Below are 20,170 nucleotides of genomic sequence, written 5' to 3' on the forward strand. Positions count from 1 at the left end.
CTATTTGACATTCATACAGTATCTATCATACCTCGCCTTAAACTCATTCACTGTCACAGCATCCACTACAGACTCAGGGAGCGCATTCCACTCATTCACTACTCTAAAAGTAAAGAACCCAGCTCTAACACCTTTACTAACCACACTTTTGCCCAATTTCCATGGATGTCCCCTAGTCCTCCCACAACCAGCCCTGTTCTCAAAAATATCTTCTGAATTAATTTTATAGAAACCCTTCAGTAATTTGAATGTCTCAATCATATCTCCCCTCCTCCGCCTATCAACCAATTTTTGCAACCCACAAATCCTCAACCTGTTCTCATACGGTTCATTCCACAGACCTGCTATCATCTTGGTCACTCGCCTCTGGATCCTCTCCACCTCCTCCCCATCAAGAAGAAACCTAGGTGACCAAATCTGAGCACAGTAGTCTAGATGGGGTCTTATCAAGGCTCGATAGAGAGGAACAATAACCTGCTTGTCTCTGCTTGTCAACGTATTCTTCAGCAACCAAGTGATTTGATGAGCTGTTTTGGTCACTTTTGCAATGTGTCCCCTAAATTTCAATTCCTTATCTACCAACACTCCTAAATCTCGTGCCTCATCAATTTCCTGGAGCAGGGTTCCACCAATGCAGTAAACTGCCGCCAATCTTTTCACCCCAAAATGCATAACCTTACATTTTGCCACATTAAACTGACATCCATTCTCCTTAGCCCAGACCTCCAATCTATCCAAATCATCCTGCAAAATTTTGACGTCATCTGCATTCACTATTGCCCTACCCAACTTCGCATCATCCGCAAACAAATGAACTGTTCCTCTCAGATCATTTCCTATATCATTTATGAACAAATTAAACAGCAGTGGTCCAAGAACAGATCCTTGTGGCACACCACTAGTCACAGGCCGTCTTGTGGACTCTACTCCTGAGTAAACCACTCTCTGATATCTCTTCGTCAACCACCCTCCTATCCATCTCACCAACCCTATGTCCATTCCCATATGCTGCAATTTACTGATTAGAATTCCATGTGGATTCCTGTCAAAGGCCTTGGCAAGGTCCAGTAGAATCACGATAAACCCATTACCCTTATCCAGTTCAGCCGTCACTGTGTTATAATACGTGAGCAAGTTACTGAGGCATGACCTACCCTTCGCAAAACCATGCTGTCCCCGATACAGTATCCCATTTTCTTCTATCCAATCTTGTATTTTCCTCTTGACTATTTTCTCTAAGACCTTGACAATGATTCCTGATATGCTAATCGGTCGTTAATTTACAACAGCAGTCTTGGAACCACCTTTATGCAGTGGAACTATTTTCCCCTCTTTCCACCCGCTCGGGACTAACCCAGACCCGAGACTCAAATTAAACAAAATGGTCAAGGGTACTGACAATTCTTTAGCTGCTTCTCGTACAACACGAGCTGGTATACCATCCAATCCCACAGATGCATTGACATTGAGGTTATGCAATAGACTACTCACCTCCACTTCATTAACCACAATTCCCGTATAATCTACTGGTTTATTCATTTCTGCAATGTCGCCACCTGGATGATATACTTTTGCAAAGTGCTCACTCAGTAACTCAACTATCTCAACTGATTCAGTTACCTCCCTACCATCGGCATTCTTTAAAATCAATCTGCCATGTACATTTTTCCTTTTACTTGCTACATATCTAAAAAACTGTTTAGGATTCTCTTTAGCCTGCATGGCCAATGTTCTTTCGTAATCCTTTTTTGCTTTTCTTACCACACTCGTCACCCTTCTGGCCTGCGCTTTATACCGTTCATGTGCCTGCCGGTCACCCTTCTCCTTAAATTCCCTCCATAGTTGTTTCTTTTTTTGCAACTCAAGCTTAATGGTGTTATTCATCCATTTAACCCCTACTTGATTTATTATTCAGACTCTAGGTATACAGTCAGCCATTGCTTCATGCAAGCACTTCTTAACTACCTCCCATGCACTATCAACTTCTAGTCCTTGCAGTTGTACATGCCATGGCACTGAACCAATCAAACTCCTAAGCTTGTCATACTTTCCCGCCCGATAATTCCACATGTACGCTGTCTTAATTGAAAATTCTACACCTTTAGCCACCTCCCAAGTTAAGACCCTATGATCACTCTCACCGATTGGTGGCAATGTGGTCATATTTTTTACAGCCAAATCCTCAGATGTAATTACTAGGTCAAGCACTCTCTGACCCCTAGTATTTTCCATTACATGCTGTTGCAGATAGTTATCCCTTAATAACCGCATAAAATCCAGTTCCTTCCTCCCGTGTGTCCTCTCCTCACTCCAATCAATGCGATCATAGTTGAAATCTCCCATAATAATCATCCTCCTTCCACCCATTTCTTCTATTTGCTTGTGCATACTGTCACCACCATCTTTTCCATCACCTGGTCTATAGCAGCACCCAATTGTATATTTAGTTCTGCTAGCCACAATCTCACACCAAATGGCCTCAAATGTGCTCTTTTCTCTATCCTGCAATTCAACTTCTGTTCTCCTTGGCTGGAGCTCATCAGCTATCATCAACAATACTCCTCCCCCCATTTTATTCTCTCTGTCATTCCTGAACACACTGTACCCATATTGCATATTTATGCAAATATACTTGAGAAATTGCTAAGAACAATTGTTGAAGGGAAGTTTGGTGAAGAATGCTAGATTGAGGCCAAATAGAGCTTGTCAGGATCAGATTTTCACTTTAAGACAAACAGTTGAGAAATTATTATTATTATTACCCGAAGACCTCATGGAGTCAAAGACTCATCTGGGAGGTCCTTTTATCACACACACTGCTCATCATACCGTGCATTGAACACATTCAAACTCCTTGCAGACACCACACTCTCAGGCAAGGCATTCCAATCATTTACAACTCTGCACGAAAAACCCTACCTCTCACTCCCTTACTCACACCCTTTTTATACAGTTTCCAGGGATGACCTCTGGTTCTCACCCGATCTCCCACTATTTTCTGTAGAACTTCTCCAGCATTGATCTTATAACAACCCCTTACCAACTTGTAGGTCTCTATCATATCTCCCCTCTTCCTCCTGTCCACCAGACTCTGCAAATTACATCTTCTCAATCTTTCCTCATACTCGACATTCCAGAGGTCAGAAACTGCCTTAGTCAATCTCCCTTTCCAACATCTCTTCATCCTTCTGAAAACAAGATGACCAAATCTGGGCACAATAGTCCATGTGTGGCCTAATCAAAACCTTATACAACGGAACATGAATCTCCTTACTTCTACACGGCAGTGTCCTCCTCTGCATTATTCCCAGAAATCTTCGTGTTGTCTTCACAATTTTGGCAATGTGTCCCCTAAATTTAAGATTCTTATCCACCATCACCCCAAGATCTCTTATTTCCTCTACTGCCGACAGTAGATACTAACCAAGCATAAATTCTACATCCCATCTTTGTTTTCCAAATTTTAAAACCTTACATTTTGCAATGTAAGCATTGAACTCGTATCCCCACTCCCATGCCCAATCACTCAATTTATTCAAGTCTTCTTGTAAGGCACAACATCTTCATTACTCTTCATGGTTCGTCCCAACTTTGCATCATCTGCAAACAACTGAATATCTCCATCCAAATCTTCACCTATATCGTTAATATACAAGTTAAACAGTAATGGCCCTAAAACAGACCCCTGAGGCACTCCACTAGTGACATTCCTTTTCCTGGATATCGTTCCCCCATACACAACTTGATGATACCTATCAGATAGCCAATCTCCAATCCAGTGCACTAATCAATATCCAACCCCATCTGCCTAGTTTGACTATGAATTTATCATGGGGTACTCTATGAAAAGCCTTTGCAAAATCTAAGTATATTACTGTATATCCTTCTCCTCTGTCCAAGGAAGCAGTCACTTTATTGTAATAAGCAAGTAGATTACTAAAACATCATCTCCCTTTAGCAAATCCATGCTGTCCATCAAAGATAATACCATTGTTGTCAACCCAACTCTGGATCCTAGTTCTCACAAGCTTCTCCAACAACTTAACCACAACACCTGACACACAGATAGGCCTATAGTTTGATGCTCGAGTTCGATTACCTCCTTTATGAAGGTGATTGAACTTATAAATTTATAAGTGAATTTATAAATCTTGGGAATACAGTATAACAAGGATTTGTATTTAAATTTTTGGAAGGTGACAAAATAGTCTGGAGACTATTGAAAAAGCTTAGAAATAGAGGAAAAAGTACAGGGAGTACTTTTTCCTCCAAATTCATCCTGCGTTTATGAATTAATTGGTTCCTGGTGACCGTTCGTAAAGTGGGGACTTTATTTGCCTTGGAAATAAGGCCATAAGTGAGAGTTACGTTCGTAAGAAGGAATATATAAAATGAATACTAAATGATAAGAAAAGACTACTGGCCAAAAATGTACATATTTAAAAAATAACATTCAAAGATTGCTTGAGCTTTTTCAAGAAGTTTAAATGCTTCTTCTAGGCCTTTTAAACTGAAAAACTGAGTTGGAGCTTCATATTCGTTTCTTCTTTGTTTCTTTCTTGTTCCTCTAATTCAAGGAGATTATTGGGTGGGAGTTCCATAGTGTGAGATTGAAGCAGCTCATTAACATCACCTTCCGAAATTTCCATTTTCAACTAGTCAGCCATACCTAAGATCGCTCGAGTTTCAGAATTCAGTCTTTTGGTCTTCAAAGACTTCGAAATCATCATTAAATTATGGACATTTTCATAGTTTTTTTTTTTTTTTTGGAAACTTTATGCCAGGTGTTTTGCATTACCCGAATTGCATCTAAAATGTTGAATCTCTTCTAAAACTTTTTGATAGAAAAAGTTTATATCTTTATTAGTTGCTTCTATTAACATTTCAAATGTCTCTTTTTCGAGATAATGTGCTTTAAAAATTGCAATCACTCCCTGATCCATTGGTTGTAAAAAAAAAAAAAAAAAGTTCTTTTTGGAGGCAAAAAGACTATTTTTACATTAGAGCAAATATAAGCTACTGATGAGGGATGGCCAGGTGCATTGTCAATTATCAAAAGCACTTTAAATGGAATTTGTTTTTTGTCACAATAAAGTTTCACTTCAGGAACAAAGTGATGCATAAGCCAATCTTTGAATAGGGAACCTGTGAGCCAAGCCTTCTTATTTGCCTCCCATATTACTGGGAGAGTATGTTTATTAATTCCTTTTAAGCTTCTTGGATTTTCTGATCAATGCACAAATAAGGGTTTTAACTTGCAATTGCCAGCAGCATTTCCTCCTAATAGTAGAGCAATGCGATATTTTGATGTTCAAAACTTAGCATCGAGGATGCTTCTTTTGCGATTCAAGTTTTGAAGATTCAGGCATCCATTTCCAAAAAAAGGTCCGTTTCATTGACGTTAAAAATCTGTGGTGGTGAGTAATTTCTTTCTTTAATCTTTTCTCCTCATTTTTCTGGATAAGAATTTGCAGCTTCACCTTGTATTTTAATGTTATGCCAACCAGTCCTCTTTATATAGTGGCCAAACCACCCACTACGGCAAAAGTCTCTTTGCAGTCATCCCCTTTTTGGTCTTTCAGCATTTTAAAAATGGCTGGTGCTTTAGTATAAATTGTTGTGTAGGTAATAGGCATGTTTAATTGTTGAGTTTTGTTGCTTATCCAAGCAGGTAACAGTTTTTCCTGAAGAATTTTACTGCCTATTTCTTTATTATGCAACCATGTAGACTGCATAGATTGCGCATTTTTTCAAATGTTTTTCTTTATTCTTTAAAATCGTGCAAACTGTAGAAGCATCAAGAGAAAATTTCTCAGAAAGAGCTTTAACAGTGCTACCCTCTTGATGGCTGGTAATGAATTCGTATTTTTTCTCTAATGTAATTGCTTTTCTTTGTTTTTTTGCTCATTTTCTAGTTTTGCACTGTTGCTTCTTTTTTAAATAAAAATTGCTGGCAAAGTGAAAGGGTTATAGTGAAAAAGAAAACAAAATAAAAAAATTAGGTGTAATTGAAGAAAACTACGAATAACATACATCGGCAAGGCTCACAAGTGAGTGACTGAGGCTCATTCTAACTGATCATTATGTCATTACATGCTGCATAATTCCCCGTACGTTCCCCTATTTGCCTTTGCTGTGCAGAATTTAAAATAAAAATTCTGATCCAAAAAATTCGTAAAGATAAAAATTCATAAGTGAGACCTATCTGTACTATAAAAGGAATCGGATGATAAAGATGATCTGAAAAAAGCATGACAAGGTGCCAAGAGGAAAGCTCTTCAAAATGCTACAGTTTATATGGTGTAAATGGGACATTATATCAAGCAATACATAGTCTCTATATAAGCTGTAAGTCACCAGTTAAAATTGAAGTACAGGAAGATGGTTTGATGTTAAATCAGGTGTGTAATGAAGGTGCACATTATCTCCATTGTTATTCATTATCTATATGGATATGAAGAAAAGTGGTATTAAATCTGATATCAAAATTGATGTTATACTTCTGAATAAGTACAAGTCTGCAAGATTCCCTGAGTAAATTGAATAATTGTTGTAATAAATTTATTATGAAAATCAGCAATAAAAAGATAACAACATTGAAAATCTCAGCAGTATCCTTAATGTTGAAGTATTGAACAAGTTCAACTATTTAGGCACAATTTTTAGTGAAGATGGCAAATTAAATATGGAAATAGACAACAGAATTAGTAAAGCTGGTATGGTAGGAAGTCAGCTGAATAAATTTATATGGAATAAGAAAGAAATTAGTTAAAACACTGAATTAGTTGTATACAAGACAGTGTTCAATCAATTTTAACTTATGGATCCGAGAACTGGGTTAGAAATAAACCATCTGATCAAAGACTGGAGACCTCGGATGCGAGATTTCGGAGAAAGAGTAATGAAGTCACCAGATGGCATCAATGGCAGTATTACATTAAATATTAGGATATTAGGAAAGAACTTGTCATTGTTAGCATTCAGGAATGTGTTAGCAGAGCTAATTTCAGGTGGTATGGTCACTTAAATAGAATGGGCAAGGAAAGATTAGCAAAATAAGTGTTCTCTGCCAGGTTGGTAGGGAAAAGATCCAGAGGAATAACTGAGATGTAGATGGATTGATACAGTAAAAAGTGCCTTAAAATATAGAAATGTAAGATCTGATAACGTCGGAATCTTGACGGATAACAGATTAATTTTTGAGGAAGTTGTTGATTGAGGTTTGTATACATGGTCAGCTACTCCTAGCTCACGAATTGTTTTGGTGGAATATTTCTGGTGTTCTTCAACACAGACATTGATTGATCTTCCAGTTTGTCCATAATATGACAAGTTGCACACCAGGAGCAGAGAGGGAAGAATCGATCCTTAAAGAGTGGATAAGGACAGTTAACTTAATTTAAAGTTCTGGCTTTTCTTTATGAGGTGCCCAGATACAGGGAATAGTAATAACATTACTCTAATACATATTATTATTAACACCAGACTTCCATGGAGTCCAGACTCATTGCAAGAGGCAAACACTGTTACATACAAAGCCTATCAAACTGTGCTTTTAACTCGCTTAATATTAGGGTGGAAGCAAGTGAGTTTGTGTGAAGGCAACCATGAAGTGAGTGAGTGTAAGAATGACCAAGTGAGGAATCTAGTCTCTCAAGCAAAAATATTGAATAGGTTAGTCAATTCAAAAGTAAAGGTGGGTGGGGGGAATAAAGGGATGTTACCGTTTTTATATACAAATGCCAGAAGTATCAGGAACAAGAGGAACGAGTTTTAGGCATTGATTAGTGTAACCTTGCCAAACGTTATAGGCATTAGTGAGACTTGGCCAACAGCAGATGATGTAGTTACGGGTATTAAATGTGAAGGGTTTAGTATTTTCAGGGAAGATAAAGAAAATAGTATGGGGGAGGAGTACTATTGAGGATAGCAGATGAATTGCAACCAAAAAGTATAGGAGACAGGTGGAAGGGTGGCTGTTCGTTTAAAAGACCAGTAAGACAAAATATACATTTGGTTGTTGCTATAGGCCAGGGAATTCCACAGATGATCTGGAAGACATGCATTGCCAAATTATTACAATGGGTACAGGTCAAGTGATTGAAATATAGACTGGAAGGAAGAAAGATCACATGGCAGAAAGAAAATAGAATTTATACACCTGCTGAGAGATAATTACTTAAGGTAACATGTGATGGAGGAGGACTAGTGGTGGGAGAGTATTGGACCTGGTCAGGATCAGAAGAGCTATCTATAACCAAGTTGATAACATTGCCTCCAATTGGTGAAAGTGACCATGCAATCTTGACTTGGGAAATTGTAAAACATGAAGAATATTCTATCAAGAAGGGGGGTATCTGTGGAATTACAAGGCAGGTGATTATGACATAAGTCAGCTTAAATCTGTACCATGGAATAAAACACTGCAGGGTAAGGATATTAGTAGTGCATGGGATATAATTAAGGGTCATCTAGAACCGTGGGCCACAGGCCCCTTTGGGGAGGCTGCAAGTTTTGTTGAGGGGGGGGGCGTGAAATAACGAAAACAAATTAAAAATGTTTTAAGACTGTAGATTTTTTTTAATCTTAAAAGAAACGAATTTAATTTTTATTATTTATTTTTTGTTCTTTTTTTATATTTTAATGGAAAAAATTGCACATTGATGTTGGTTAACAAATTTTGCTTCTTGTGTATTTCAGCGATTAATGAATATTAGTAAATATATGCTTATTCATATAAGTTTCGTTTCAAAGGTATTGATAAGAAACACAAAATAGATTTCAAACCAAGATCTTGATTATAAATACAATAAATATTATAATAATATATGTCTGTATTAAGATTTTTTTTTTCGATGGGGGGCATGAAATATTTTAATTTTTCCATAGGGGGCTTGGCATCCATAAGTTTGGGAAGCACTGATCTAGAGGATGCAGTATTAAATTGTATTCCTCAGGTAAGGAGGGTTAATCGGGGTAGGAGTTAGATGGATGAGCAATATCATTAAGCACGAGCTGCAGAAGAAGAAAATGCCATGGAAGGTATGTAAAGAGAAAGGTGACCAGCATGGCAAGAAAGGCAAAATCATATTATGAAAAGAATGTAGCCAAGCAGGCTAAAGGAAATCCCAGAGAGTTATTTTGTTATGTGGCAGGTAAGAGGAAGAATGACTATGGAAGATTGACCTTAATGAGTGATGATGGTCACGGAGAGACGGAAGCGAATAAAATAGTTGAGCTACTGAGTGACCACTTTGCAAGCATACATCTTCCTAGTGAAGTTACTGCTTTAACCTATGTGATAGATACTAATATGGGAACAAAGGTGGATGAATTGAAGATCTTTACAATATTGCCGAATATCAATGTAAATACAGCTGTGGGATATTAGCTAGGGTTTTGCAAGAATGTGCAAGAGAACTGGCAATACCTTTGACTAAGCTGTTTAATTTAAGTCTCAGCTCTTTCCACTCCCTTGGAGCTCTTTAAGAGCTCCAAGGGAGTGGAAAGAGGACAAAATTATTCCTTTGCCTAAGGAAGGTTCTAAATCTACAGTAGCAAATTATAGACCAATCAGTATCTCAGGCATGGTAGTAAAAGTATTAGAAAAAATTGGTAAAAAGGAGAATTCAAGAATGAGTAGATAAAAATATGATACTGTATGAGGGTCAACATGGCTTTGTGAAGGGTTGGTCATGCCTTAGTCATTTACTAACTTTTTATAATAGAGTAACAGCTGAGTTGGATAAAGGAAATGCTACACAATGATTTTGCTGGATTTTGCAAAGGCATTTAACAGAATACCACATGAAACACTTATGCAAATTAGAATAAATGGGGGATGGATATGACACTTCTTAAGTGGATAAGAGGGTAGTTGCTGGACAGGTATCAAAAAGTGGTATATAGAGGGGCAGAATTGAGGCAAAAGCAGGTGACTAGTGGTGTGCCACAAGGCTCATTGCTGGGACCATTGCTATTTAATTTATACATAAATGATATAGGAAATAACATGAAAGGAAATATTCAGTTGATTGATGATGATGCAAAAGTAGGTAGAATAATAGTTAAGGCAATGTGGAGAGCTTGCAGGACGATTTAAATAGGCTGTCAGCATGGGCAAAAGTTAAATGGTGTCAGTTTAATGCCGAGAAATGTAAAGTTATGCACTTTGGATAAATAGATTACAAGCCATTTATCACATTGATGTCACTGTACTCCAGGAAATAGATGAAGCTAGAGATTTAGGGGTGGTAGTAGACAGAGTTAAAGTTTAGAGGACATATTGCCAAGCTAGCACATACGCTAGTGGCCAAAATTGTGGAAACACTTTTGGAAAAAGTATTTCTGAGGTTTGATGGCTCATAACACCACTTTTTTTTTTTTGGAGTAATACCATAAAATTATATATCAGTGGAAAGATAATTTAATCAAGAATGTGATGCAATAACTTTTATGAAGAATTTTTTTATTAGAACAGCAGTTATAAAGAAGAAAAGTGAAACAGAAAAAATGAGATATGTAAAAATTCTCACAATGTGAGTTAGTACTTAGTTGGGTAACCTTTAGCGTTAATTACGGCCTTACAACGCCTTCTCATGGAGTGAAACCAAGATTGAATTATTGCTTCTATTAATTGGGTTTTATTGGTGGGTTGCTTCTGATTAACAAGTTTCTTTAGTCAGCTCCATAGATTTTTGATTGGGTTAAGGTCTGGACTATTCACAGGCCATTCCAGCAGTGGACTATGATTGTGGTATATGAGCAGTGGATTATCTTGAAACCACTTTTTGCACACAGCAGCAACATGACATGGAGCTGAATCCTGTTGAAATATAAATGCTTCATTATCTTGGAAAAGATCACATGTGGAAGGCTTCAGTTTGGGCTCAAGTGTTTCATTTATGTATTTTGATGCAGTATTACATCAAATTCTGCCCACACCTTTTGATGTCATACAACCCCAGATCATAACACTAAGTGGGTGTTTCATGGTAGGTGTAATGCAATCAGGATGCAAATCTTCTCCGATTCCTCTCCTTACGTATTTTATGCCATCACTACCAAACAGGGAGATTTAGGTCTCATCACTCCAAATAATACTGTCCCATTCTTCCACTATCATGTTAACATGGGTTTTAGCCCAGTTTAATCTTTTCAGCCTTTGTTTGAGAGATAAAAATGGCTTTTTTTTTCATGGAATTCTAGCATTTAGACCAAATTTCTGCAGTCTGTGCCGAACAGTCCTTGCACTCAACTTCACATTGTATTGTGCCATTTCATCTTGTATACACCCAGATGATTTTCTTCTGTCATGTAGGCACAGTCTCTCAATTCTTCTATCATCACTTGCTATTGTGCACCTTTTCCTGCCTTTACCAGTCTGGGTTTGTAGTGATTGAGTCTCCCTTATATCTCTTCAGAAATTTAGAAATGCCACCTTTGGTTAAGTTTCCACCAATTTTTCTTCTAATTTCTTCATAACTGTACCCTTGTTCACTTAATAGTACTATTTTACATCGCTTTCTGGGTGACCATTCAACTCTTTGCGCCATTTCTTTAATTTTATTGTTTTACAAGCTCACTAAATGAAAGAACACAAAAAAAAAAACCAACCAGCTTGATAGCAATCACATAACACACTGACAAATGTCCTCCTCTCAGCTTCAATATATGACATCAATAGCTGAATATTCCTGTGACCTTATTGGCTCATTGGCTACATTCAAATGAAGGAAAGCTACTTCATATCAACCTAAGCAAGTTGTGCTTCTTTTTTCTGGTTATTTGGCTATAACTTTTTATAGAATTCAGATAATTGAACAAACTTTATTGCATTACATTCTTGATTAAATTATCTTTCCATGGATATATAATTTTATGGTATTACACACAAAAAAGTGGTGTTATGAGACATCAAACCTGAAAAATACACTTTTTCCAAAAGGTTTCCATAATTTTGGCCACTAGTGTAAGATTAATTGGCTAGTGAAGAACACATTAACATGTAGAGATAAGGAATTTGTAATTCCTCTTTATAAGGCCTTGATACACCCACATCTGGATTACTGTGCTCAAGTCTGGTCCTAGGTTTCTTGGGAATGTTGGAAGCGGGGGAGCAGATTCAGAGGTGAGTAGCATGTGGAATGTGCTGTATGCCCTATGAGGATAGATTGAAGGTGTGTGGATTGCAGAAGTTGGTTGATAGGAGAAAAAGAGAGAATATGATAGAAACGTTTAAGTTGTTTACAGGATTTTATAGGATAGATGCAGGGGAAATGTTTTAGCATTTGGCTAAAGGGACCAGAACAAGGGGTCATCCCTGAAAGTTGAATTAAAGTGTAGTCAGTAGGGGGGTGGGGTGTAGTGAGGACTAGATTTTTTACTTGGAGAACGGTGAATGAGTGGAATGGGTTGCCAGAGTCAGTTGTGAATGCTTTTTCTGTTAATGGGTTCAAGGAGAGGTATGATAAATTGTGTGGATAGATTGGGCCTCCTGTGATAAGTTTTGGGGCTCCATGGAGGTGCCCTGCACTCACCATAATGATGAAAGGGGTGTGAGGCAATGGAGTGGAATGGTTATTTTGTTATAATGTTTTTCATATTGATATTGTAGCCATTAGATAAGAAAGCATAGCAACAAAGGTTGGTGACTGTTTAACATGAGGGTTTTTTTTTTTTTTTTTTTTTAATAATAACCATCAGGCATTGGCGCACCCAGGGAGGGGGACCAAGGGGCCCTTCACCCCCCCTCCAAAAAAAAAAAAGAAAAAGGAAAAAAAGACTAAGAAATTTTCCAAAAATCTTTTCCTAATTAAAATTCTTTTTTTTTTTTTTTATTTATGTTGTGTCGTGTCTTCTATTTCTATACTACTTATGAATTAGCAGTCACATAAGGTGGGAATACCCTCTGGCTCTCGGGAATCGCGGCCGCTGTGAACGCAAGGCAAGTAGTGCTCAGGCAATACTTTGTTTGCCCAAGCCAGAGAGAGATCACAGGTATCATGTATTGGTGATCACTGCAGATGCTCAATCATAGGTCGTATACAATGTGTAGTGTGTATTCTCAAATCGTTTACTCAACCCCCCCCCCCGATTAAATTTTGAGTACTCGGCCCCCTCCAAAATTGAATCCTGAGTGCGCCACTGCCATTGGGACTTATTTTCCACTACATAAATAATCAAGCAGGTTAAATTCATAGAAGTTTTACGTTTCGCTAATTTAAACAGTGTTTCACATCGAGATAGGTAGCCCAATTATTAAAATTCATCAAAATCAGTTAATACCTTGCAAAACTTCCTACTTCTCCTGAAGATGGCATCCATTCTATTTCCAGTATTGGGTTATACAAGATCCTTCATAACTGCAAGAAGGTATATGTGGTTAACCAGGAGAAGTTTGAAATTCGTAAATTTAAAAAAAGGCGTGGAATAGAAGCGGACTAATGTGTATTTGATATAATGGATTTACTCGGTTATATGATAATATAATTTGAAGAAATTTCATGACTAAAAGTGGAGGGATAACAAAATAGAAAAATTATTTATTATTTGAAGGCACAACTAGTTTCGTCTTCTTAGAAGACTTCATTGGGTGAATAATGTGAAAAGAGAAATACAAAAAAAATACATTACAAGAGAACAACAGCTGTAAATTACGTTGCAAATGGATTGCTGATATTTGAAGGCATTCTGGATGCCATAGTATTGTGGGGGAACTTTCACATGAGCATGATTTCATGTACACCAAAATTGGAATGGCAAGGAGTGACTTTCAGAGAGGTTATCCGATTGAGGTAGTATTAAGGTTTGCCAGATTGAGGAAAATTTCTGTTAATTCGGTAATTCTTCTCTCAAGCTCATCAAAGCATCTAAAAATGTTTTCTCTATAGATCACTGGATGAGTGATAGAATCTTCATCATCAGGGTTAGCAGAATTAAGAATGTGATTAATCTAGTCTAGTCATAAAATCACATTAATGTGATTAGATAGAGCACTGGTTCTAATTCTGTCATATTTGATGTTTCTCACATGTTCTTCCATATGCAACTCAATGAATTTATCTGTCTGACCTAAATAGGGTACATTGCAGTTACACCAAAGATGATAAACTCCTGGATATGTTAGGCTGTCATGTTTCGGCTTAGGTGCAAGGAGCAGAGTTTGGAAAGAAGAGTAAAAGAAGTGCGGATTTTAAATTTCTTGAATTTGAGCTAACTTTGGTGAAACAGAGCTGATATATGGTAGAGATAAAGCCTTTTTACATATGTACTATCTTCAGTACATTGAGTAGGTGGATTAAAAAGTAGCTTATGAATAGTCTGCTTAGGATAGCCATTTTTCTGAAAGATTTTAAGAAGAAACTGTAGTTCTTTAGTGATTTCTTCTTCATTGAGGAGGGAGCACGCACATTTTATCAAATGTAGAAATGATGCCAAGCTTTTGGGCAGATAATGATGAGATTGGTATGTGTGGGTCTTCTATAACTAGAGATCTTTAGTTTTACTGAAGTGAAACTTATGAGTGAGTTTGACATCCAGAAATGGGAAAGAGAGAGAGAACTGTTAACTTCCAATTCCGAGGTAATTGTATTCTTTGGTGTTGATTGTTAAATAGTTCAGGAACTCTAAAGAATCTGGTCCATGGCTTCAAATTAAGAAAACATTATTAATATGCCTTTTCCATAACCTTGGCTTTAATGGGAAGGAACTTTTTTCTTTTTTTTTTTTTTAAATATTTACCCACTTTTTTTTAACCCACTTGATTATTCATGTATGAGTTTTTATATTGTATCCTAGAGGATGGCTCTCTGACAGAAGTGAAATATTGGAACTATTAAACTTGAAGATTAGCTTACACCAGCATCTAAGCCTAAAGACATGTTTTCTCACATTCTAGACCAGTCTTTTTGCTCAAAGGGCATTGCTACTACCTGACTGAATATCTGTAAGAACTGTAGAATTTTTAATTAAATATTAAAAAGGTTAAATTATTACTGCTTTAATTTAATTAAATTTTTTGAATACTAACAATTCATTAATGAGTTGTTAGAGTATTAACTTAGTCATTAAATGAATTTAATGAATTGTGTGTTTATTTTCTGTCCTCTTATTTATTTTAAGAAATGCAAAACGATAGTTACTTATAATGCAAATTTCTTTTAGTGGTCGTAGTGGTATTTGATTTGTGTAATCTCTTTTCCCTACACAATACACCACGATGGTTGGAAGAAACACTAGCTGGCAATAAAGTGAAACCTTTAGTTTTTCTTGTTGGCAACAAACTAGATTTGCTTGTAAGTTTTAAAAACATTTTCTTTTTTCCACAGTAAAGGATTCTGTTTGTTTAATATAGAAAACTTGAATGTTTCTTAGAAATGTACATAACTTTTCTTATGGTTTTGAGTATTAAATGCCACTGTAAAGATTAATAAATTATTCTGAATTATTTGATCATATTGCTAATCTAATTAAAACTAGTTAGCAAACTATATTTTCATATCACTTTTCATTTTTATATATCTGTCAGACTATTTTTAACATGGTTGGTTATTGTACAAGAAGACTTCATGTTGTAGGTTTAATGGATATTGACAGCACTAAGAAAGGATTAAAAACTATTTTAATCACTGTTACTAAGACATCTTCAGGGAGTACAGCTGACACTTGTAACTAGGATGTAAATTGGAACCTCTGACATTTAATGTTTCCCAAATTTTGAATAGTTTTTTGCACCTATATTTGTTTAAATTCAATTGATTTCTGAGTGTCACTGCAGATTCTGAAAACAGTCTTTTTTTAATTTACTGTGATAGAGCATGGTGGATTTCTTCCAGAAGATCCTATGAATGATATCCAATACATGATCTGCAGGACCAGATTGACCATAGTCGTGATTGCAGATGCAAATTTTGTTCATCTAAATGCATGGTGGCTGTATCTGCCTGTCTGAAGTATGCTAACGTGCAGAAACATGGTACTTTTTATACTCCAAGCACTGAGAGAAGAGAGAGAGATGATCTTTGGTAGAACAGATAAGGGTAGCAGGTTTCTGTACTTTTTTAAAGACATCTATTTTTTCTGATGTACCCTGGATGTGGAGGATGGCAGTGGTATTTCTGAAATCCTTCTGAAGGGATGGTTGAAGATTGCGGAGGAGGATTGATTAATTTTTTAATTCTGTAAGAACTGTAGCCATTGGATAGGAAGGCATTGTGTATATGGTTGAGTTCTGTTGAAAGAGTGGATCTACTGGAAAAAAGATTGTAGGCTCTATTGTTTAGCGTTTTAATGATGCCATATTGTTGAGAGGGGTGGTGGTGGGAAAGTTTGTGAATGTATCTGCCTGAGTGGGTGGGTTTTTCTGTATGCAGTGAAGGAAAGGTTACCATTCAGAAACATCATTGGATTATTGGACGTAGATTGTTGAGGTGACAGAGGAAGGAGTCTAATGTGTCGGGCCATGAAGCCAAATAGAGAATACATCATCTACATATCTTAACCAGATAGAAGATTTGAGGGGGAAACTGAGTTTATGACTCATTATTCAAAATTTTCCATGTAAAAATTGGCAAGTGGGGTTGAGAGGGGAGGAACTTGTAGCAGTTCCCATTATCTGTTTGTAAATTTTGTTCCTCCAAGAAAAATAACCAGAAATAGCAAAGGAAAAGAGATGTAAGATTTCAGAAGGAAAAACGTTTTTTCAGAGTGTTCAGGTGTCGTTCAAGAGAATATTGGTAAAGAGTGAGGGTGATGTCAAAGCTCACCAATATATCTGTGTTATTTAAGGTTAGGGTACCCCCAAAAAATCATAGTTTTGAGGTAAAAATAAAAAAATTTCTTTTTGTTTTTATAAAGTTTATATACTAAAGAATATATTCCGTATTTTTCATACTCAAAAACTTCTACATTTTGAGTTATAAGTTATAAACTTTAAATTGATTTATGACTAAATTTGACACATGTGAACCATAGTAGTAGGTTTTTTATTACGTAAATATTTTGTCCTAGGTATCTTAGGACATCATCAGTACAGTAGAACAATACTAGATACAATAACATAACATGACAATAACGTGACACAAAGGATAGGGTGCGTACATACAATGGAATCCAAATTGTGTGCAGTGGTGCATTGCAGCCTGAACTTAAATTAGATTAGATTGAAATAAATTAAAATTAATTTATTTTTACACAATTTTGTATGACAATTTCCCATACTTTAGGGATGGAAAGAACATCATTGCGGTTTAGATTTGGTCTATGAAGTAGGGCTTCAGCACTTTCTTTATATAAGCGTTCATATTTATATGAAGATCTGTGTAGGAGTTTTCTTTTCCCAGTGGATCTTGTGGTTTGGGTTTTCAACTCCGTGTTGAGCGAGGCCTGATTTTTATGGTTTGATGAGGCGGATATGGTCTTGATGTTCCGAAATGCATTTAAAAACTGATCTGCCTGTCTGTCCATAATAGGAAAGTTTACAGGAGCATGGAACCTTGTATACACCAGGTAGTAACATAGGTGAAAGTTTGTCTTTGGGCGAAGGCAACAAGTTGTGGATCTGGTTGATAGGTTTGTAGGTGGCAGCAAGATTGTATTTCTTCATAATTTTCAAGAGCCGTTCGGAGATGCCTTTGATATAAGGTATGGGAATCCTATGGGCTTGTTTTTGTCTGGGTTGATGTGTAGAGAAGTTACTGATGATTTTTTGAGTTGTTTTGAGATTGTATCCATTTAGAGTGGCTGTGTTTTTGATTATTTCCAATTCTTGTTTTAGAGAATCCTCGTAGGAGAAAAATCTGTGTGCTCTGGTCACCAATGATTTAATGATGCCAAATTTTTGAGAGGGATGGTGAGCAGAAGTATGGTGAATGTAGTGACCTGAAAATGCCAGCTTGCGATAGACAGGCGTGGAGATGGAACAGTCTTCTTTTCTTTGGATGTGTAAATCCAGAAAGGGGATGCCCTGTGGGGATTCTTTTTCTTATGTAAATTTGATGCATGGATGAAGAGGGTTGATTTTATCTAAAAATTGAAGTAGCTCTTGTTCAGAATGATTCCAGACTGCGAAGATATTGACATATCGAAGCCAGAGTTTTGGTTTGGGTTTAAATGCAAGAATTTTTTCTTCAAGATGTTCTATAAACAGGTCTGCCAAGTTGGGTAATAAGGGGGACCCCATTGCTGTACCCTCCTCTTGCTTGTAGAAAGAAAGTGCTGAAGCCCTACTTCCAGACCAAATTTAAACTGCAATGATGCCATCTCTAAAGTATGGGAAATCGTCATACAAAATTGTGTAAAAATAACTTAATTGTAATTTCATTTTAATTTAATTTATTTCAATCTAATCTAATTTAAGTTCAGGCCACATGCCACTGCACGCAATTTGGATTCCATTGTACGTATGCACCCTATCCTTTGCGTCATTCCTAGTATTGTTCTACTGTACTAATGATGATGTCCTAAGATACCTAGGAAGAAATATTTACATAATAAAAAAACCTACTACTGTGGTTCACGTATGTCAAATTTAGTCATGAATTCTCCACAGGTTTCTCTGTATAATGAAATTAAATTGACTTTTCTGTGTTTTTTTTTTTTTTAATTTTAACACATTGCAGTTGGTTTTGGCAAGATATCTTAAAAACTATTAGTCCTAGAATATTATTTTTTTTTCTAACACAGCTATATATAACCAGAATATATTGAACTAAAATTATAATCATTGCTTTGTATTTTCATTTTTATTTTTTAAGTTTATTTTTCAAACATGTAAGATTTGTGTAATAATCATTATATGGACAAATTAAATGTCATGACTTTAAAGGAACTGATATTTGTTCAATAATTTTAGTTTATATTGTTTAATAGACATGGGCTCACTTTAGTGAGTACGGGCATGGCAAACCCGAGGTACCTGATGCTGGACCATGCCTTACTTCATGTAATATACATCTGTTATATTATCTGTAGACTGGTCCTCTATCCTTCTTTCTTTGCTTATTTCTTCTTTTCTTGCTCCTTGCCTCCAATGCTATCAGAGTATTCGAGGGCTAGGGGTGAATCTTTCCTATCTTGCTATGTCATTTCGCCTATTGCAGCCACTGAAGGGGGGCAAGCTAGCCCCAATAGGTGCCAGTCCCAAGCCTGGATAAATGGCGAGGATTGCAGTCAGGAATGGTATCCAGTCATAAAACTTCACTGCCAGCTCTAGATATGATTAAATGAGTCGAAAAGAAAGTGATACAAGGGCCAGGGCATACCCCTTAAGCGATGCACAGCCACATTGCCCTACAGCTGCGAGAAGTGGACGAGAGCTACGGCATCAAGGGCAATTGCGGTTAAAGAAGAGAGCCCAGCAAGTGGAAAGAATGTTGCGAGTGGGAACATTGAATGTTGGAAGCATGACTGGAAGAGGAAGAGAGGTGGCAGACATGATGAGGAAGTCGGACATTTTATGCATGCAGGAGACAAGGTGGAAGGGAGAAAAGGTGAAGGAACTAGGAGACAGGTATAAATTGGTCTACTCTGGAGCGAATAAAGAGGGAAGAAATGGTGTCGGAATTGTGGTGTGTGGCAGAATGAAGGGCAAAGTACTGGAAGTGGGTAGGAGGAACAACAGGATCATGTGAATGAAACTGGGTCTTGGAGAAGAGCAACTGGTCGTCTTATGTGTATACGCCCCACAAGTTAGCTGAACAGCAGAAGAGAGAGAGATGAATTTTGGAACATGCTATATGAAGAAATGAGGGATCTGGAAGAAAACAAGATGGTGATTGTCGGAGGTGACTTGAATGGACACATAAGACAGAATAGGGACTGTGAAAGGGGTGCATGGTGGCCATGGAGTGGAAATGATGAACCAGGAAGGGGAGAGGATTTTGGACTTTGCAGTAGTGTTTGATCTGGCAATTGTGAGCTCCATCTGTAAGAGGGAAGAGCATTTGATAACATTTAAAATGGCTACAATAGTTCACAGATCTACTACATTTTGACTAGAAGAAAACATCTTAAGGCAGTCACAAATTGTAAAGTAATCCCAACAGATCAAGTGGCGCAGCAACACCAGCTGCTGTGTGCAGACTTTGAAATAAAGCCGAAGATAAGAACCTTTGGAAGCCATGGAAGGAAGAAAATTAAGTGGTTTCGCTTAAAAGAAGAGAGTGTGAGG

General features: G+C 36.9%; 1 protein-coding gene across 1 annotated transcript in view; it reads left to right on the forward strand.

Moving 5' to 3' along the window:
* RabX5 (RAS oncogene family member RabX5) overlaps positions 1 to 20,170 on the forward strand; it is a 118,971-nt gene that overhangs the window by 52,268 nt on the left and 46,533 nt on the right. Inside the window, exon 7 of the mRNA XM_090400092.1 lies at positions 15,166 to 15,296. Coding sequence (XP_090256218.1) covers positions 15,166 to 15,296 — 131 coding nt within the window. The remainder of the gene's footprint in view (positions 1 to 15,165; positions 15,297 to 20,170) is intronic.

This window comes from Typopeltis vanoorti, chromosome 11 (assembly GCF_054136105.1).
Source record: "Typopeltis vanoorti isolate ZY-2024b chromosome 11, IOZ_Tvanoo_1.0, whole genome shotgun sequence".
Classification (NCBI taxonomy): domain Eukaryota; kingdom Metazoa; phylum Arthropoda; class Arachnida; order Uropygi; family Thelyphonidae; genus Typopeltis; species Typopeltis vanoorti.